Source organism: Topomyia yanbarensis, chromosome 3 (genome assembly GCF_030247195.1).
Source record: "Topomyia yanbarensis strain Yona2022 chromosome 3, ASM3024719v1, whole genome shotgun sequence".
NCBI lineage: Eukaryota > Metazoa > Arthropoda > Insecta > Diptera > Culicidae > Topomyia > Topomyia yanbarensis.
This window is the reverse complement of record NC_080672.1, coordinates 309877587-309899975: the sequence shown is the minus strand read 5'-3', so window position 1 is coordinate 309899975 and position 22389 is coordinate 309877587. Positions and strand designations below refer to the sequence as shown.

Sequence of the window (22389 nt, the reverse complement as noted above, 5' to 3'; positions counted from 1 at the left end):
CATTGTTCTATTCTTGCAATTTTTATTTTCGGTCGCTCGAATGTAAATGCTAGATTCTTTAAACCTGTTTTAATCCACTTAGTGGTGCAATTGCGCCTTTCTCATTTATCCAAACTATTATTCATTAGCTGGTTTTGTCCAATAGAATTGTGGAAATGTCTATTACATTCTTATTTCACTTAGCTCGCATCACACGACTACCACGAAAATAGACGGAGACTCACTTTAATCAAAAAAGTATAGGGGAGACCCGGGCTAGTTTGTTGTGTTTTCAGTTTCCATTTTTTACCGCTTTGAAGTAGATAGATCTTGCAAAATAGAACATGCGGCTGTAGTTAACATCCCTGAATTTTATCACAGTGTTTGTTGCATTGTCTTTGTTTTTATAGACAAAAATGCATGACGCGGAAATCTCGCCAATTTACCCCGGCCCCGGGGTAAGTTGGCGGTATGTATGAATACGCCAGAAAATGGAGATTCAATTATATCAAAGCTTCGTGCTGAATGTCTTTTCAATAAAATTGTATATTAACAAACAATATATTTCAGTCTCAATACCCCGGCATTTTACTTTGACGCGTATTCCATATTCAAAAGCATATTTTCGAAATTATTCTTGCAAATAAATATCCCCGAAGTAAATATCCCCTGCATTGACGAGATACACAAATTTTTACTTTGGAGTGAATTCCAAAAATAAAAATATTTGATCACTATTTGTGCACTGTAACTAGTAGTGCCAACTTGCCCCGCGTGCAGGGGCAGGAATTTTAACGTTTTGCTAAAATTAAATGACTTAGCCTTTCAATATTTTTGGCAAAGTTGTTGTACTTTGCAAGGCCCTTCTTTTTGTTTAAACCGATGCTAGGGTGGTTCTAAATTTAGCAATATTTAAAATAGAACTTTTTAACGGTTTGAGATAGAGCTTTACTGTCTTCGATGAAGTTGTAGAGCAACACATTTTAGACAAATTTGCTGAAATATCAGCTCTAGCTTTTATACTTTTCATTGCACGAGAAATTCAAATGGAAGCTTTAGGGTGTTCCTTAAAAAAACGGTTTTATTTCTATAACTTTTGAAGTTTTTATTTTACGCTAAAGTGCGCTTTAGACAACTTGAAGTTTATTTTAGGGTGCACAATTTGCTTTAAAATACCAACTACTTAACTTTTTTTCGTTTTAAAGTTATAAGAACTTTTATATAAAAAATATAACTTTTTCAAATAGAATTATCTTCGATTCGGGCACTGAACATTAAATACCGTTGCTTTCATATGAAGCATGCTTTGTAGTATAGATCACCAAAAAATGGCAAATACGATATTTTTTATATCTTGCGATATTTACTCAAAAAATAGTTTATTTTTAGTAAAAAGTAGGGGACGGTGGGGAGTTGTTAACCATGGGGAGTAGGGTGGCACGAGGATATATGAAAAAATTGAATACCGCAGAACCAAGTTAGAAAAATTCGTAATCCTTCAACGAACTCCTATGCTAAATCTGAATCAAATCTGTTGGAGCATGTTTTAGCACAAATGATTCTAAGTATGTATGGAGTTTACTATGAGAAAATAATACATTTTCATTAAATTCATAAATACGCCACCTGGTGCCCCTGAAAAATATATTGTATACTACATTCTATAGATTCAGTCAAGTAGAACAACTTCTTCTAAAGACAGTTCATAGCTATGACAACTGGTTCAAGAGTTATTGCAAAATTAAACTTTCGTTGCCCTGAAAGTTATGAAAATAGTGCTGTCTTTGGCTACCCGGCGAGCTAAACCTTCAATCAAGTGAACCTTGACGTATTTGTTGTGGTCACCAGTTATACTGTTGGTGTAAAGCGGAAATATAGTCCAGATGGTATCATCTGAAAGATGTGATCTAAAGGACTTGGGATCGAATTGTAACAGAACAGAATTATTTTTATGTATTTTTTAGTGTGCAATAATATACGCTGAGCAAATTAAAATTGAAACGAGACTGAAGCGGGAAGGATTCCCGTTGTTTTGAAGCTCAACTGATGTTCACCACATCCCTGTGGAGCTGGAACTGGAACTGCTATAGAGTGCCCCGTAAACTGAAGGTAGGTTAATTGAGTAAGCCGGGCAATATCTGTCACTACGCCAGCCAGAGCGTCTCCGACCATGAAGCACGATTTGTTTGCAACCAAAACTTGTGAACGAATCATCCACGTATTAAGTTTGGAGTAGCATCGTAAATATAACGCTAGGACATAACTTTGCTAAAATAAAATAACACGTCAGAAATAACGGTTTTGATCTCCCTTATTACTTCTTTTGAAACTAACAATTCTACATAATAAAGTTCCCGTTTTAAACGCAGCAAAAAAAAAAATAAAAAGTTTAGAACTTGAAACTCATGTCCTTCAGATTGTCTACTTATGACGCTCGCATCTAAACTATAAAACCGCCTATGTTGATAGCTGCCTAATTCGGTTTATGACTAGCATATCACGGTTAACTTGATTGAGGTATCAGCCAGAGTATCCAGATAAATTCAATTTTCACCAACGATGTAGACACTTACGTATTGTATAAAGAATAACTTTTTAACCAGAAGTCGCAGCCTGTTACACTCTTCGGAAAAGTTGTACACGGTACTCGTATCTACCGAAATTAGCATAGCAAATATTTTTAGAATACATATGAGCGTGTCTACGAAATATTAAATAATGTGGCTCGTTTATCCATGTTAAATCACATACAAACTTTAAACCATTTGTGCTAAAATACAGTGCAACCTATCAAATCAACATTTTGCATGGTTGATTGAGATCGTATAGCGAGTAGTTTTAGATCGGTTCTACTGAATTCTAAAATTTGTGCCACTCTAATGGGGAGTTGTGAACACCGTCGATTTCAGCTAAGCTATCAATGAAAAAAATGTGGTAACTACTTTTAAATGTTTCCACTGTCATAGTGTCACTTTCTCGTTAGCAAGTGTTTCATTAACTCATTTTCTTTGTATTCAGGTAGCTAGCGATTAAATACACCAAACAAGAAGTTTTTTTTACTCAATTGTATTTGTGGTATGTGGTAATGTAGCTGATTTCAAAATAAATTAGTGCAAAACATTCCTTGGGCAGTTGGCTTTTATTGACAAAAAAATTGGATGAAGCCTTAGTGTGACGATGGAGTTATGGATTTTCCGAAGATATGTGAAGTGGGGAGTTGTAAACCACCACTAGTGGGGAGTTGTGAACAATACATTTCAGTGGATAATAGTTTTTTTCAAAAATGAACACTATCATAATTCGAATATCAGGGATTACTCATACATATTATGATATAAAATGGTTAAATTTTATGCGAAGAACAGGATTCTACCACAATTTTAATCTCCCCGTGCCGCAACCCCGAATTCAGGAGGCTTGGCGTGAATCAGTAGGTGACAACTACGCATTGCAACTCAGATCACTTTTCCATCTCATCTTTAGTTTAGAAATATCTTAAAATTTATCTTCTATAGCCCTAATAAAAATAAACCACAAAAATATTCCTTTGGTTCTACTTTTTGCGATGGTTCATAACTCCCCACCAAATTGAAAAATGCCGATTTCACGCATTCTGCCATATCTCAAAAAAGATAACGATTATTTTAAATTGCTTCAGCCTGTGGATGTATTAAGGTGTCCATTACAAATACCAGGTCAAATTTCGAAAATCGACCAATGTTTATGGTAGTTACGCCCCGAAAACAAAACTATGTTCACAACTCCCCACCGTCCCCTATATATAACTTTGAAGCTAGAGGTTCAATATATTAAGACAAATTGTTCTCCTTCAAAACATCTGAAAGTATTTCTAAAGTGATCTTAATGAAAAATCGAAACTGAAAAAGTTATACAAAGAAAACCATTTTTAACAAACACCATAATTTTTTTGGTAAATTTCTTGTAAAGTGGAAAGTACACGACATAGAGTTTCAGACAAAGTTTTTTAAAATTTCATTTTCTTCAATTTTCTGGAAGACAGCGAAACTCTATCTCAAACCATTAAAAAGTTAATTCTCTGATTTTGAAAAATTAGAACCTCCTACCCACTATTTAAAATAATAGAAAAGTATTGTAAAGTGCAATATTTTATCATGAAAACGAAACTAGATTTTTATATTGTTCACCGTGAAAGTAATTTAAACATATTACAAAGAGTCAATTCCTGAAAAACCAAATTTTTAATATAACTTTTTCAGTTTTCATTTTTTTCCAACCTAGGATAGGTTTTGTCAGATATTTTTCAGATTTTTTAAGACGAACCTTTTTTTTCTAATACGTCAAAACTCTAGCTTTTATTGTTCAGATGATATAAGCACTTAATATTTCAAAAAAAGATTTTTTTAAATCAATTTTATGAAGTTTTAAAAAAATATCGTCTTCGCCATTTTTTGCTCAATTATAATTCTAATCATGACCTTATTTATAGTTCAAAAAGAAATATCTTTTATTTGCCCTAAATAAGTGATATTGTTATTCAAAAAAACCCCTTTTTAACGAAAAAGTGCTCATAACTTTTCAACGGAAATAGTGAGATATATGGTGCCATGAAATAAATTATTCGCCTTGAAACAATCTTAAAGTTGTCTGAAGACTACTTCAGTTTTAAATGAATACAGCAAAAGTTATTTGAATAAAACTGTATTTCTAAGAAACACCCCAAGCTCCGACTTTAAATTTGTTGTAAAATAAAAAGTATGACAGATTGAGCTTACATGTCTGCAGCAAACTTTTCTATAATTTGTCGTTCTAAAACTTCCGTGAAGGTCGTTTGGCTCTAGCTAGAATGATTAAAAAGTTAATTTTTTGATCTTGGTAAAATTAGAACCACCCTAACTGTTGTTTTAAAAAAGAGAGGGGGCTCATAAACTACGAAAACTTCTCCAAAGACTTAATAAGGCTAAGTTGTTTAGTTTTAGTAAAATCTCAAAATTCCTGCTAAATTTGTATTCTGGACCACTGTGCAGTGTTCGGAAATGCCAAAAACGTGAACTTAATGCACTATTGGCCAAACCATTGAATATATTCACAGGGTGTCTTCGGAGGAATTGTTCGTATGAATATTCCCCACAATCTGATAATAATTGAAATTAGATCTGGCTTACTATGATCGAACTAAAAATATAATCTTTTATACTGACGAGGTAGAAAGTTGGTGTCTTCGACAAAGTTTTAGAAATACTCATAGTGAAGAATTTTGGTTAAGAACTTGAGCATGTAGGACTAAAGATTATCGATTTATAAGGCGTTTTTTATAGCAACCCCCTTAAATCTAGTTTTTTTAATATAACTTTTTTCATTGTGACTTTTCGTGCAAACTATGTTCAGGACAAATGTGTAAGTATCAAAACTACATAATATTGTCGAAGACTGTACGTAAAAATACTCATTTATTTCAAAGTTATTGAATTATTGAAAGTTATTGAAGTTATTATTTTTTTGCTGATTTTTGTATGGAAAAGGTCATAAAACATAAAGTAAGCTTACCCTATTCATAGGGTTCAAGAGTCCCACGCACCAAACCATCTTACCTTTATTGTCCATAGTTTAGACAGTGAAAAAAGTGCCTGTTCGTGTATTTTGGTTTGCACCTTTCTTTCTTATACGTAGTTGAAGTTGGTGTAAAAAAATGTAAACATCTTCAATAACTTTGAAACGAATGAGTGTTTTTACATACAGTCTTCGATAATATTATGTAGTTTTGATACCTACACATTTGTCCTGAACATAGTTTGCACGAAAAGTCACAATTTCGATTATTATCATATTGTGGGGATTATTTTTACGAACAATTCCTCCAAAGACACCCTGTGAATATATTCAATGGTTTGGCCTCTAGTGAATTAAGTTCACGTTTTTGGCGTTTCCGACCACTGTGATGCGTCACCGTCATATTTTACAAAAAACTATTTAAAAAATAACTTTAATTCATGGATAGATTTAATATCTATACGGACACTTAAAGCCCTTTTTACGCACTATCTAAAAATAAAATCAATTTGGAAATAGATTTAAAATCACCCTAAATAACACTGTGCTTAAAATTTAAAAAATTTACTTGGTATGCTCGAAAACACAATATCGCCCACAACTTTTACAAAACAAAATGCTTTTTAACAAACACATTGGGTAATGGGTTTCACATAACCTGAGGTACATAATGAGAGGCAGCGCTGTCTGTCTAATAGAAACAAAGACAAAGGGATTCCGCCAACTTACCCCAACCACCAACTAGCCCCGGGCTCCCCTAATATTTAATTAACTTAATCATCATGAGTTCAATGTTATCTTCATGTGATTATATTGGTGGAATGAGTTTGGAGCGGGTGGGGGTTTAGTAGAGTGGGAGTGGAGGATGTGTCAGGAAATCCTTCATCTTATTTCGGTATATTATTTCGGATGAAGGAAATGCGAATGTGAGGGTGGTCCAAAGGGAGAGAAGTGATGACGGAGCGAGGTGTGAGGGCAAGGGTGAGGAAGGGGATGCTTAGTTGCGACACAATACTCAACCGCAAATGTTGCCTTTCATTTAAGACTTGGTTTGAGAACATCGGTTCAGTCATCACCGAAGAACCGACATGACTTAAATTGTGGAATATGTCCGGAATCCGGGACTTCCGGAATCGTCGACAGTGGACAATATATCCAAAGAATGTTTGATTGGAAATCAGTGATCTAGACGTGCAAATCGAAGTAATTTGGTGAGCATTTCAATAGTTTTCAGCCTCTGCGGTGTTACGATTGTACCGATTTATATGGAAAATTCCAGTGTAACCTTACTAACCAACCTGTAACTCCGGAACCGAGTCAAAACCGAATGAAATTCAGTAGCAGTCAGCATTACTGTATCTCTCATTTGAAATCAAGTTTGTAAAAATCGGTAGAGAATTAGCTGGGTAACAGGTGTGATATTAGCTCAGGAACTTTGCGAGTTCCCCGGAGGCACCATGAACCGTCGGAGGTGGCTAATGTGGTCAAAGCTGCTTTGATTTATCATTAGTGATCCAGACCCGCAAACTAGAGTAATATTGAACTCATTTTAATATGTTTTACATCATTTGGACATCATGGTTGTACCAGTTTATATGGGAATTTTCCGTAACTCCGGAACCGGAAGTCAGATCAACTAAAAATTTAATAGCAGCTGATGGGAGCGTTATACTTTTCAGATGAAACTCAGTTTGTGAAAATCGGTGCAACCATCTCTGAGAAAATTGTGTGAGTTTAAATGACACACACACATACACACAGACATTTTCCGATCTCGACAAACTGAATGGAATGGTATGAGACATTCAGGCCCTCCGGGCCTTGATTGATAAGTCGATTTTTTCAGTGATTGCATAGCCTTTCTTTATATGAGAAAGGCAAAAACATGAAATGAACATCATAAATTCGATAAAATAAAAAATACCCATGTTTCGGCCGGATTAAAATGATTTGAAGAAAAACTCTATTAAAACTCAAAAATTATAACCCGGAAAGATGGAATCTTTCCCAGCGGTACATCACTGGTCATATCAAATAAGTTAGAGAGATGTATTCATAGTGGCAGTTATCAAGACAACTGTTAACCTTCAACGGCCGATTTTGGATATTACGGAATCCGGTTCACAAACCGAAAATAATTTTGAAAAATTCCGATTTGCGCATTAAGACACAAGATCGAACTTTGAAAAGTTGGATTTTCTTGTTTCGTGTTCCACTTGTCAGTAACTGACACCAACTTGCTGCCAGTTAGAAGATGTATCAAAACTAACACCAAATTGGCGTCGGTTAGACTCTAAATCCAAACAGCTCACACAACATGTCGTCACTGTTATGCTATCTTATGACAAACGCCATTTTGGGGTAAACTGAGTTAGATATGCCTCACCACTTGTCCAAAACAAATTTTCAGAAGTTTGCTTGGTTACTGAGATATAGCGGGAAATGCAATGAGAAATTTTTTAATTTTTTGCTTCAAATGATTGTATCTGGGGATTGGCTCAAGTCATCCTAATGTATAAGATGCTTTTATGTGTAAAACTATCCGAGAAACACAATGGCATAATAATTTTCAAAACAAAAATACACGCATTGTGAAAAAATTGAGTTTAAGTTTTAAACTGGAAATATAGCAGATGCCAAATATGTAACCAAAAATAACTTATTTTTCTAGATTCCCTGATTCATTTCCTTCAAAATGCATCTCACCGATTGTTTAGAGACCAAATGAAGCCAAAAATATGAATAAAAGTTAATAGTTGATGATTTTTTTCTATGGGAAATTTTCCATGCACGATTATGACACGCCATACAAATTTTGTCATCAATACACACCTATGACTCATATGAGTGCAACTTTTGTTTACATTTATAGTAAAAACTCGTATAATAGTCAACCGATCTTCGTACTATTTGAGATATTAATACAGAATAGATAGAAGCATCAATCGTATTCTTTGAATTATTTATGCCATTTATAAGTTTCAAGATTTTCAATCTCAAACTTTAAAAGTTGTTTTTCTCGTGATGTGCTAAATGGCGCTTGTCATAAGATAGCACAACAGTGACGATGTGTAAACGCCTAAAGCGACTGGCTGGTACCGAGTGATGTTCCCTTTAGCCTAGCACAGAAGCTCTGGGTCGCTGACGAGTATAGGGAAACGAACTGTTAGTTGCCAAAAGACAGTCAGTTGCTTAAGGCGTTCACACATGCTGTGTGAACTGTTTGGATTTGGGATCTAACTGACGCCAATTTGGTGTTAGTTTTGATACATTGACTAATAGTACGATCAAGTTACGAGTTAAAAGTTATACAAACTATGCTGAATACATGCACAAAACTTCCCGACAGATTCGAATTTAGTCCATAAATAGAAAATATTTAAAAGCAATAATTCCATGATCACCTTTTACGTGTTCAATTTTAACTCCTTTCAAAATTATTTTGATTAGACCCGAACCCTCTGGCTACACTACCACTGCGATTGATTCGGAGCTCGCCTATTACATTGAAAAGCGCTTTATCAGTTGTCTTTTTTGGAATAAAGCGCTCAAATTTGGTACAATCTCCCAAAAAAGCGAGTGTGCTTTCAGGACATACAAAGCAAAATTCAAAAAAAAATCAATTAAACTATGCTCACTTCTACTCCCCATTCCGGAATATATGAAAATTTACGATACCGCCAAATTCACTCACATTATCCCACCGTGCTGCCCCGCCGGGGTGAATGGATGCTGTGTGTAAGGATTCACATGGCAAAGAAGGAAAATCCCCTGTTACACCCGCACTCACTGGCTCACAACACCGCTCACTAGGGCGAGCGTGCGAGTGTTTGTATTCAACCAGCCTGTCGTGCATTTTCCTCCGCCTGCTGGGCTTTCCGTCAGTTACACTGATGTTGCCCGAATGAGTGTGTGTGTATGTGGGGATGTGTACGTAACTTTGAGTTGTTTTCCATTTCTCGTGTAGTGGTTCCAGCAGTGGAAAACTCACAGCATCCCGATTTGGACCAATTTTTCGCCTATCGGTGGTAGCTTTTTCTCTTCATCTCGATAAGGCAGAGGGTTAATTTTGCGTTCATCGATTACGAACTAGACTAGGTGAAATCAATTGCTGCCGCGGTTTAGGTGTGTAAAATTCGTTCCAATTCGCTAAATTACATAGTGATAGTGTACACTGCAAATGATTCGGGGTTTGCATAGAGTACAGAATGGATTCCTCCCTGACCGAGAAGGGTCAGACTTCTAGAGCAGTTTGACGTTTGTATCTCAGAAAGGAATTACCAGTGTCAATCATCGTTAGTGCTTGAGGTAGTTAAACATTCGGTCGGGTTCGCCAAGTGAAAAAAGGTGTGAAAAGCTTTTTAGAAAGAAACCCAAATCTGCAGCGAGTCAAGCGAGTTTCTCCGTACTCAGGGGAAACCCCTAAAGGTGATTCTGAGCAGAAGTGGAATAAAGGGGTCCTTTTGAAGTGTGGAACCGGCAATGGACCCGTTTGTCGTCTAGTGAGGATAGCACGGATTAGCAATCGTTCTTCGCCTCGATGCTGGCCAGAATTGAAGTAGGCCACACACAGCTGAGGGGCGTACAAGTGCTCACAGTGTCTCCCTTTACCCAGGCAGGACGAAACGAAAATGGGTGGCGGCTGTGGGCGTAGAGCCGAATGCAGTGAAACAGCTCATCATCATGTGTGTGTGTGCGTGTGTGTATGCGCGATTGTGCGATAGGAAGGCGATGATCAAGTTTTGAAATCGATGAAAATTTCGGGAAAATTAGGATAATAGCGATGGCAAGCTGTCATCATGCAGGGCAGTGCGAGCACGTGAGATGAAAGGATGAGAAGTGAGCACCTGAATGAATGAATGAATGAATGAAACCAACATTTTGCTATCGATCGGAGTAATGCAATGTAGAGGAATGGAATGTTACGTTTTGGTGTTTGAAGTTTGCTACAATTTTCTAAAAAGTCGTTATTACGTAGGAAAAATGATTAGTAATTGCAGTGATATTTAGGAACGTGATAGTGAGGATAGTGATAAAGAACTATGCACTTATTCGACGATTGGAATAGTCGCCGACACAATAAATGACAAAGTGAAATTTTCGGCAGCGCGAGCTAAATCGTGAGATCCGAACAGAAATTTGTACTAATATTTTTGTGTATTGTTCGGTAAACGTAAGAAGGCGTTTACGAAGAATATTGCCATCGCCTAAAAAGCACTGGGATACTTTCATGGATGCAGATTTTGTGTTATTCTAGGAATTTACAGCAAGTGAGAGATGGGTGTGTTTGACGCATAATTTTTAATTCAGATCTTTAGCCTGGAGGAAGCGGGAGCAGGAAGAGCTAAAAATCAAGAATTATAAGAAGAGACGCTTGCAGAGGAAAAAAACAGAACAAACGAAGTAATAGTGAGTGATTTTTGATTTTTTCCAAACTGTTTTCTATTGTCTTTTTTGCTACTGTGAACACAAAACACGAACGAATCGCAAAACTAATATCATCGACGAAAACAGGATTTAAAATCAAGAAAATACCTACACAGAACATAACCGCCTGAAAATGGGAGCTAAAGGTAGTGTAGAAGCTGCCAAAATGAACGCCGATGGCTGGGGCCACTTCGAGGTATGTTTACAATCTGGACCTACATAATTTTTCTATTTTCACCTATAGCAATAAAAAGTAATCAGAACCAGCCACCAACGATGCAAAAATCGTGCACCAAACACCCACACACACACCTTCTGCTCTTCACACTAACCCCCCTCCTGGTGCTGCTGGATAGCTTTCTCGTTCTATTCGACACATCGAAGCTACACACTCTTTCTTTACACGACACCTTCCACCCCCTACTACCCACTCTCCCGGGTCCACGCTAAGTTTCTCTCTTTTCTACTCTAAACATATCTCACTCATTCTGCTCTGCAAATCCTGTGTGTGCTGATTCTAACAATAAAACCCGTGCAACAAGTCACGCTAAAAGAAAACATAAGTTCCGGGCGACGGAAAAACTAAAAAAGCATCAACAACAACAAAAAAAACTAGTGACCTACTCATCCGTCATCGGCGCATCGAAGTGATTTCCTGAAACCGGCGTCGATTTGTCTGCTTATTTGATAGTATACTTTCCAGCTAGTAGAGAGGCAGAATGGTTGTAACGTGTGTTGATACCTTGTTGATTACCTTGACATTGGCTGCGGGAAAGCGATGTTTCCGATTAGGGGTGGGGTTTAGGATTAGTTGCACATAGGAAAGAGTTTAATGGGAAGGCATGTGTCAGGTCAAATAGATGGTTTTCTGATCTGTCATCAGGAATTCCACAAAATACTCTATTAATATAAACAAATTTATATATACTCGCGTTAGATGGAAGAAATGGTAATATTTAGCCCAAACACATATTAGCTTCGAATTTCTTCGCCTTGTGAAACATATTTGAATACTATGAATATTGCATGACTCGGATTAAATTATTTAATAAAAATTAGTTTACTTACTTGCCCTGAATTAGCTATGCAAAATATCTTAAAATTTGAAAGACTTTTCGTCCAAACATTAGATAGTTACACAAACCTATAATAATCGCGGTCTTTTTTACAATACGATTCTAGTTCTGCTTTTATGTCAAGCTAAGCCGTGTAATGTCGGTAGTGGTTATTTCAACCGGTTAAGAATTACGGACCAGCTGGTCCGGTGGTATAACCCCACCAAACAAGGAACCCTAATTCCACAGTGCTATGCGACTCATAATTATTTGCAATATTCTCAATGGCGAACGGATCTTGGGAAGAGCTTCACCCACTAAAATTTTTTGGCCGATTTTCGGCATAATTTTGCCGGATTTTTGTTGGCTAGGGATTTGCTGAGACTTTCGGTTGGCGGCAGTTTTGCACCGTGCTTCCATGAAGGAAACTTCTCTATACGAATTCGATTGCTTACAACAAAACAGACATGACCAATCCACGTGAAATGCCTCGTGCATGCAAATGAAGCTATTGCCGTGTGCCTCATATCGAAGTTCTCAACTCGCGATATCTGTTCTGTCACAGTTACTCTGACTGTCGGTAACACAGATAAAAACCTGTTTTAATCCACCTAGCGGTGCAATTGTGCCTTTCTCATTTCTCTAAACTATGGCACGGAGGCTTTTTATGTTCAACATAATTGTGGAAATGTCCATTACATTCTTAGTACACTTTGCACTTACACACAATGGCATGCCAGCCACGAACTTGAGTTGACGGTGAAACACTTGAAATAAAAAAATATAATACTCCATTAGCCTAATCAGCATTAGATCAATGTTATCTGCTTGCTAACTCATTTTGTCATGCGGGGGTGGGTATGTGAGGAGGGCGAAAGTCCCATGAACGAACGACTCCCGAGCTTAAATTGGTATGCTTTGTGATATAGTGGTGGTTTAAAGATGATGGGGTTGAAAGGGAGGGGTATGAGGGCTGGATGGGGTGGTGGTCTGAGGGGTGATTTAAGGAGATTTTTAAAGGAGTGAAGTGAACAATAGAGGGGGGGGGGTGTAACCCCTCTCCGTAAACAATCAACTACGCCCCTGTTAAAATCCAGAAACCTTATGAGAGTCGAAAATTTTTTTTGCCGGGATTAGGTTGACGTTTTTCAGAGTGATTGCATAACCTTTCTATATGAGAAAGGCAAAAATGTGCCAAAATCCAAAAAAGTGAATCGTCGTCAAATTTTTTTTCGAGTTTGCATCAAATCTCGACGTTTCATGCACCTTGAACACATTTAACATCAAAAATAAAAATTCTATTTTTAATTTTTCCTATAGTTTATATGAGAAATTTCTGTGTGGCCGCACTCTGAAACCCGTAATTCCGGAACCAGTATTCCGATCGATCCAAAATTCAATAGCAGCCGATGGGAAGGTTGCACCTTTCATTTGAGACTAAGTTTGGGCAAATCGGTCCAGCCTTCTCTGAGAAAAATGAGTGACATTATTTGACACATACGCACATACATACATACACACACACATACACACACATACACACACACATACACACACATACATACATACACACACACATACAGACTTTTTCCGATCTCGACGAACTGAGTCGAATGGGATATGACACTCGGCCCTCCGGGCCGGGATTAGGTTGACGTTTTTCAGAGTGATTGCATAACCTTTCTATATGAGAAAGGCAAAAATAGGGTAAGGTAGAGCAAATCCAACGTAGTAAATGGTTTTGGCTGTAAAATGCTCATTTTACATCAGATCAAGTCGGTTTGTATACCAAATTAAAGGGGACTTTAACTTTAACTTTTAGACTTCTGGGCAACTTCCTATATAGCATGTTATTCGTATCTTGGGAAAATTTTGAGATACAACCGTTTTACGAAAAAGTTCATTCTTGCTGTTTCACTAGCGGCGGCGGGCTACTAGCGGGGGTACGCACTGGTTTGTTCAACGTGTTATTGTCAACTGTCTTTGTGTTGTCAGCTGATCTTCACACATTCCGTCTTCCACAGTTGACGCTTCTACCTACCCGTATATCACGATCGTTTGGTTGTGTTGTGCGATCACTGTTTGGTGCGCTCTCGCTTTAAGATCGCTTATTATGCTGTCGGTTAACATAGTGGATTCGTAGGGTGGTTCACCATTTTCGTTTGGGTTTTTGGTGGTAGTTTTTTACATTTAAGTTCACGGGCCCTATACTCACCGTCACCTCACCTCACCTCACTTGAGTCACCGTCACCTCACTTACCAGTCACCTCACCTACGAAGAGGTATTCCGAGACTCACTTTAGGTGAGGTGACTGTTGGGTGACCGTCGTCACCCAGGTGACTCTCAGAATCGCAATTTTTAAGTCACCTCACGGAAATTGTAAAGTGACTGCTAAGATCACTCAATCACTGACCCGGATATTTCGAAAGTGAATTGTGTCGATTGATTGATTGGTTGGCATTATGAAATCCAAGATGGCGCCATTTTGAAGTCCAAGATGGCGGCTTCCGGTTACCACAAAACACTTAAAACCACCATCAATATGGGTGTCATTCGAAAGGTATTGATTAGGAGAATGCGAAAATTGACAATTGGCGCCATTTTGAAATTCAAGATGGCGGCTTCCAGCTACCATAAAACACTTAAAACCACCATCAATATGGGTGTCATTTTAAAGGTATTGATTAGTAGAATGCGAAAATTGATGATTGGCGCCATTTTGAAATCCAAGATGGCGGCTTCCGGTTACCATAAAACACTTAAAACCACCATCAATATGGGTGTCATTCGAAAGGTATTGATTAGTAGAGAAAAATTGATGATTGCCGCCATTTTGAAATCCAACATGGCGGATTCCGGTTACCATTAAACACTTAAAATCACCATCAATATGGGTCATTTGAGAGGTATTGATTACTAGAAGGCAACAATTGACTGTGCCATTTTGAAATTCAAGACGAATTTGGCTTGGTTCGCCTGCTAGAGCCAATCAACCAGATTTTCATGTGAGAAGTGACTGATAAAATAGGGTCTTCCCTGTATTTCGATGGTACCGATAAAAAAAACTGTCTATAATAATCCATTTTGTGAAATCGGCAAAATGATCCATTCGGCGAAATGGTAATCGACGAACTTACCCGCCGCTTTTTTTAAAATTATTTGTCCATTGCTTTTAATAAGAGCGTCGAACTGAGAGGGAAAAACAAACGCTACGTACAAAGTATAAATAATAGCGCTTGTCGTGAAGCAAGGAATCTTTCGACAGTCATAATCAATTAAGGTGGGAGATGTTCAAATAAACAAATTTCTTTTTGTGTGTCATTGATGCAAGTGTTTACCGGCGCATTACTCCAATCATGTGATGGAAATAGAGCTTGGGACAGGATAAAATCCGTTGATTTAAAGAAAAAATAAGTACATGGTTAAATTCTGTGGCCGAAGTTCTCACGTGAAAGTTTTTTAGGCCCTTTGCTTTTAATTGAAGGAAAAGGCAGACGACAGTTTGGTTCCAGTACTTGAGTATGAAGCGCTGCTGAATAGAGAACGAATGCTTGTTTATGTAAAATATATCTAAAGTGAATCCGAAAAGGAATTGCCGTTACCGGGTTACATTCATTTCGAAACATGTGAATGTGAATATTGAAACCCGTTCTAAAATTAAATTGAAGCTGAAGAATAGAATTGTATTGTTCAAAAATAAAACGAAATAGAATTCCTGAATAAAAAAAGAGAATTTGACAGTAGAGGCATGCTTATTTGATTTCTGAAGAATGTATGGAGAAGGTGCCAATTAAATTGAGTAAATAATCTAGCTCCATACAGTTTCGATAAATTTATTGAATAGGAAGTGTTCCAGTTTTTCTTTAAATATTAAAAAATATGCAAAGAAGCTTCAGCTTATTTTATTTTCTAACAATCGAACGAATTTACGATTTTCTGCTCCAGTATTTATCCCATAAAAACATGTGACATTTTCTTTCATGTGCTGTTTATTTACTAAAATTCTGACGGCTGATTGAAAAGTATATGTTTGCCCTTTTATTAGGCTTCATACCATGATTTTTATTAATAAAATTCTGACAAAAACCGTTCAAATATGCAAGCATGAATTAATGCCATTTTCGCCGGTTATAAAATTAAGCGAGCGCAAAGAAATGGGCCCTTAGAGATGAATGCTAATATAAGCAATAAAAGTGATATTACTAACCCGGATAGAAATTAACAATAATAATTACCCTACCAACAATCACAAAATAATTAATGTTATGCTTATTATTATGTTCCCACATTATTATGCGCAGAATTATTTCAGCAGATTTACAATGAAACTTCATATGATTTGTTGGATGATGCGAGTAGAGTGGGATGGGTCATTTTCCTTCTGTAAATTCATTGCCCCCATCTGTGGTACGTAATGCAATGCAAACTACTCAAATTGGTCGCCATCCCACCAATGTCTTCGCCTGCCACCACTATTTCATTCGGATTTTTAGTATTCTGTGGTAACCGCAAGCTGCCACTTTGGATTTCAAAATGGCGCCAATCATCAATTTTTGCATTCTACTAATCAATACCTTTATGATGACACCCATATTGATGGTAGTTTTAAGTGTATTATGGTAACCGGAAGCCGCCATCTTGAATTTCAAAATGGCGCCAATCATCAATTTTTGCTCTTTACTAGTCACTACCTTTCAAATGACACCCATATTGATGGCGGTTTTAAGTGTTTTATGGTAACCGGAAGCCGCCATCTTGGACTTCAAAATGGACGCATTCTACTAATCAATACCTTTAAAATGACACCCATATTGATGGTGGTTATGTGTTTTATGGTAACCGGAAGCCGCCATATTGGATTTCAAAATCGCGCCAATCGTCAATTTTCCCATTGTACTAATCAATACCCTTCAAATGACACCCATATTGATGGTGGTTTTAAGTGTTTATGGTAACCGGAAACCGCCATCTTGGATTTCAAAATGGGTCAATTTTCGCATTGTACTAATCAATGCCTTTCAAATGACACCCATATTAATGATGGTTTTAAGTGTTTTATGGTAACCGGAAGCCTCCATCTTGGATTTCAAAATCGCGCTTATCATCAATTTCCGCCATTCAAAAACTTCCGAGCTGCCATTGGCCAAAAGAAAAAGTCACCCGAAAATTCTAAAAAGAATCTAACAATAAACGCAACACTTTTTGGTTCTAGTCACCTAAATTTTTAGGTGAGAATTTAGTCACTTTTTTTCCTTCTCACGGTGACCGTCGTCGCTCAAAATGACTCTGGGAATCGCTTTGCCAGGTGACTTCTGTCACCTTGGGTGACTATAGTCACCTAGGTGACTGCGGTGATCGCTTTTTTCGCTCTCACCTCACCCAACTAGGTGAGGTGACGGTGAGAATAGGGCCCCTCGTATCGACATTCCGGCCACCTTGAAGTAGCACGGATACTTCAAATTCGTTTCTTACTTCTACTACTTCTTCTATTCTTCATCCGAACTGGGATCAGACGGTGTGAACTGCGTTTACGGTGTCGGAAGCAAGGCCAGTTTCACTACTGGACAGACAACTGAATTGGATGTGGCAGTTTTCAGGGTTACAACGCCTACGATTCCATCTTTGTTCGGGTGTACCTGGATGATTTTTCCGAGTGGCCATTGAGTTGACGGCAGGCATTCGTCCTTGATCACCACAACTCGTCCGGGTTCAATGGTGATCTTGGAGTGGCTCGTGACTGCAGCTGCTGAAGGTACTCGGGATACCACCTTGCCCAAATCCTTTGGACACGTTTCTGTGCGAGCTACCAATGCGAAAGTCGATTGTCGGGTACATCGCAAAGCTACGGTTCTGGAACGGCTTGTAGGCTGGTTCCTACCAGGAAATGGCCTGGGATGAGAGCTTCTAGGTCTTACGGATCGGACGGTATGGCGGTGAGAGGTCTGGAGTTTAGACACATCTCGATCTGGGTGAGTATGGTTATCATGTCCTCGTAACCGACATTCACACTGCCGATCTCACGCATCAGATGGTGCTGACTTCACGGCTGCCCCCCACAGACGTGATCTCATTCTCGGAACACCAATCGAGGATTTGCTTTCGTCCACCCTGATCGGACTTTAGAATCTGGTGGATTCGGTTGAGCTCATTGGACGCTCCTTTGAATGTGGTGCCGTTGTCGGAATGGATCTCCCTCATTCTTCCTCTGCGGGCGACAAAACGGCGAAGGCAGCCAGAAAGGCTGGCGTAAATAGGTCCGATACCAGTTCGATGTGGACAGCGCGGGTAGAAAAACACACGAAGATCGCGATATATACCTTCGTCGGTGCACGGTTTCGTATCGGATATTTAATGTAGACAGGCCCACAATAGTCTACACCGCATACGGAAAACGGTCTGGTTGGCGAAACTCGCGAGGACGGCTAATCTGCTACAGTTTGCTGGATCAAATGACTCATCGTGGGTAGCGTCAGCTGTGGTCCTGCGTGCAGCAGATTATAGTGGTAGTGCTCTAACAACAACACGGATAGTGGTAGCTTCGCAAGCAGCATTATCGGGTGCTTCACTTCTTCCGAAACTTCGGCGTGCTGGAGTCTCCCAACGACTCGAATAATGCCGTCTTTGTACATCACCGGTTTCAGCTAATTCAACGATGCTGGGAGGAGATTAGGTTGGGATATTGTGGAAAGCTCCTTGGAGAACATTTCACGTTGGGCAATACGACACAATGCAAGATCAGCCTCGCGTAAATCAGATGTGGCAAGAGACTCCAACGGCTCTAGTTTGGTCTTCTGGACGGCAGCTCGTATTGAGCGGAAATATCGCATCCAATACGCAATGGAACGTCGTAGCTTTGTAAAGCTGAAGTAGCGACTGAAAAGTCGAGTGGAGAAAGATGGTTCGGTAACCGCTACCGACATCATGGTAACGTTGCCTCTGCTCTCTGGCATAGTGGATAAATCGCACGCTGGCAGCACAGTGCGTGGCCAGTGGTGTGGTGAAACCGATAGCCATTGCGGTCCTACCCACCAAAACTCAAGGTTCACGATATCGGCCGGACTGACACCTCAGGATATAAGGTCTGCAGGGTTGGATTCTCCGGGAGTGTGCTGCCAGGAATAAGATGCGGTAGTGGATTTAATTGTGGACACTCGGTTTACCACGAACGTTTTCCAGCGCGATTGCAGCCAGTAGAGGACTATCGTCGAATCAACGCAGAAGAACACCTCGCACGATGTCTTAAGGGACTTCATTATCTCATATAGGCTAGCTGACAACATGGCGGCACACAACTCTAGGCGCGCAATCGATTGGCAGGTGGCTATCGGTGCGACCTTGGATTTTGACGTTAGCAGCTGAACACGAATTCCTGTAGCGGATCAGACCGGACGTAGCAGCATGCACCATATGCCATCTCTGAGGCATCGGAGAAAAAGTGGAGCTGGATGGATTCGGTCTTTACCAGCGATACGAATCTGGGAATGCGGATTGTGGAAATTGTATCTAGCGTACCATGGAACTCCTTCCATTCGCCTTGGAGATGCAGAAGTAGCGGACGATCTCACTCGCAGGAATCTCCTACGTCGGTCTTCAATGCCCACAGACGCTGCATGAACAGCTTCGCTACGGTGATTTTCGGGCCAACTAGTCCTAGTGGGTCGAAGATCTGCGCAATGTAGGACATGACCTTCCTTTTGGTCAGAATGAGTGCCGGTAGAGGCAACTGGACCTTGAAGTGCATCGTATAAGACTTAGGCTCCCACACGAGCCCTTGGGTGGATACGGATTGTTCATTCTGTAGATCATGCAGTGGCAGTAGAGCGAGACCTTCTTGCGGGACTTGCGCAAGGACTTCGGAGGAATTGGATGACTACTTCTTTAACGGAAGGCCAGCTGACGAAAGCATGGCGGAAACTTCTTGGCGAAGACGGATTGCGGATTGGACATCGTCAGCTCCCGATAAAAAGTCATCGACGTAAAAATCCTGCTTCACAGCATCTACGGAGGCGGGGTACTTGTCGCCTTCGTCCTCTGCAACTTGTAGAAGGGTGCGAGTTTCCAGGAATGGCGCGGATGCAAAACCGTACGTAACGGTTTGGAGCTCGTACGCTATAAGCGGATCGTCGTGGATGGAACGCCAGAGAATGCATTGAAACGGTCGGTCTTCGGTATGCATCTGAATCTGTCGGTACATCTTCTCGATGTCGGCTACGATGGCGATCGGGTGTGTGCGGAACCTCATGACCATAGACAACAGGTCCTCCTGGACGACAGGTCCAACGAGCTGCTTATAGTTGACAGAAAATCGTGATGATGTTTTACACGGCGCGTCGAAAACAACTCGGACCTTCGTGGTTGTGCTGGATTCCTTGAACACAGGATGGTGCGGTAGGTAGCAGTGCGGGTTCACATCGTCTACTGGATCGACGAGCTTCTTGAACTTGCAGTATGCATCCTTGTTGGGTGGATCACGCTCTAGTCGCTTCAAAAGGCTCAGAAGATGACGTTCGGCGATGGCTCTGGAATCGCCGAGGTTGACTAGCGGATCACAGGTGAGTGGCAAACGAATGAGATAACGACCGGAAGCGAAAGTTCTTCACACTGTTTTTCTTCTACGGAATATACAGAACACGGCTCAACAGCTTCTAGCTCCTATAACTTCTGCAACGTTTGTTCTAAGCTTCGATCGACAGTGGTAAGATAGCAGACGCGGGGAATGGTGGGTTGATTGATGGATATCTTCCCGGAAACAGTCCATCCGAACACCGTCTCTATTAGCAACGGTAATCCCTCTCCCAGGGAACGCCAGGATGCAGCTCATGGTACGCTTCACCACCGACAACCATGTCAATGTCGGATGGGATATGGAATCTGGAGTCTGCCAAAGACAACTTGGGAAGATTCCACGTGCAAATGTCGATCGGAACGGTTGGAAGCTTGACCGTCGGTCTCTTGAGGATCAGGAACTCAAGCTTGGTGGAGTGCGGTGTCGACTTCGACTTAATCATAGCAGTCAATTGGCACTTAATCTGCTTGGTGGATTCTCCTATACCAGCTACTGCGATATCCACCTTGGTGCGATGAAGGTTCAGGAAATTTGCAAGCTTCTTGGTGATGAAGTTGCACATGGATCCGGAATCTAGAAGTGCACGTGCGGGGATCTTCTTGCCATTCTGATCTACGACGAAGAGAGAAACAGTTTCCAGCAAAACTGTACTGTGCTCAGCCTGAACCGATAAGCTTACTTGGCTGTTCGGCTTCACCGAGCTGGAAGGGTCAGCGATGGCGGACGTGGAGGGAATCTGCTGACTTTCCTCGATAACAGGAATAGCATCTGCGGCGGTTCTGACTCGTGCAGCAGGGCATGGTGTTTTTCGTGACAGTAACGACAAGAGAACTTGGAGGTACAGTTCCTGGCTTGATGTCCAGTACGGAAGCAATTACAGCATAGGCGCTTTTGGGAAACCAGCTCACAGCGCTGGCGGACGGACACCTCGGAAAATGCAGGGCATTGGAAGATTGCTTCTCTGGACAAGCGACGCATGAGGGAGCACTGTAGTTCGGTTCAACGGTAGCTGCCTTCAACGCCACCTTGAACGGCTTCGGGGTTGGAATCGGACCGGCCACCTTGGCTGTAACCGGGTGTTGGGACCGATATTGCAGGTCAGTTACGACAGACGTTAGCATTCAGGCACGCTGGTAGAGGAACTCGATCAGTATATCATAGGTAACGTCGTCGTTATTGCTGGTTTTCTCCTCCCAAGCACGTAGCGTAGTTGGATCCAGCTTGTAGGAAAGGAGGTTGACCAACGGGGTGTCCCAATAGTGGACTGGTTCGCCTAACTTTGCGCATTGGTTGTTATAGCTTTAGCTTGCTTGTGTTCACAGCACCAGGTTGCTATGCATCATTTTCGAAGCAAACAAAATGTATCACAAATGAAGAAAGCTTTCTTGCGATTGGCGACCGAATTGTGATGCGATTTTTCCCATGCTTGACATATGCCACAAAGGCACATCCTCTCCTTAAACTCGTTACACAATTAATATATGGTTCTTTTTCGTACTCAAGATCGTAACTCAAAAATATATATGATAGTTAATATGATCCTTTTTAGCTCCCCAAGACAGTTCTGATTTGCATTCGAACGTTGAATTATTTTTAAGACCTATTTTGCTGTAAGAAGTATATATCTAACTTAATACCGTAATTTATGCGATAACCGTTTTCGCGAATACAATTACGTGAAATATAATTTATAATATTAATATAATTTTGTTTTAGTAATAGGAATGCTTCATTTAAAAGCATAATGCGCAAAATCCCGGGAAGAAAGCGTATTTTGCATTAATTACAACCAAATTGCTCGTTCCTGAAGCTGCAGGAAATTGTTAGTAGCG

The 22389-nt window shown here is 39.9% G+C and overlaps 1 protein-coding gene across 6 annotated transcripts in view; it reads left to right on the top strand.

Moving 5' to 3' along the window:
* The window catches only part of LOC131692353 (uncharacterized), a 138802-nt gene that overhangs the window by 114552 nt on the left and 1861 nt on the right, over positions 1 to 22389 (top strand). For 3 of the 6 annotated variants that reach the window (XM_058979347.1, XM_058979348.1, XM_058979350.1), the window contains one exon: positions 11023 to 11131. In XM_058979347.1, coding sequence (XP_058835330.1) covers positions 11069 to 11131 — 63 coding nt within the window. In that variant the 5' untranslated portion in view covers positions 11023 to 11068. The other 3 variants (XM_058979352.1, XM_058979351.1, XM_058979353.1) reach the window with 3 other exon arrangements.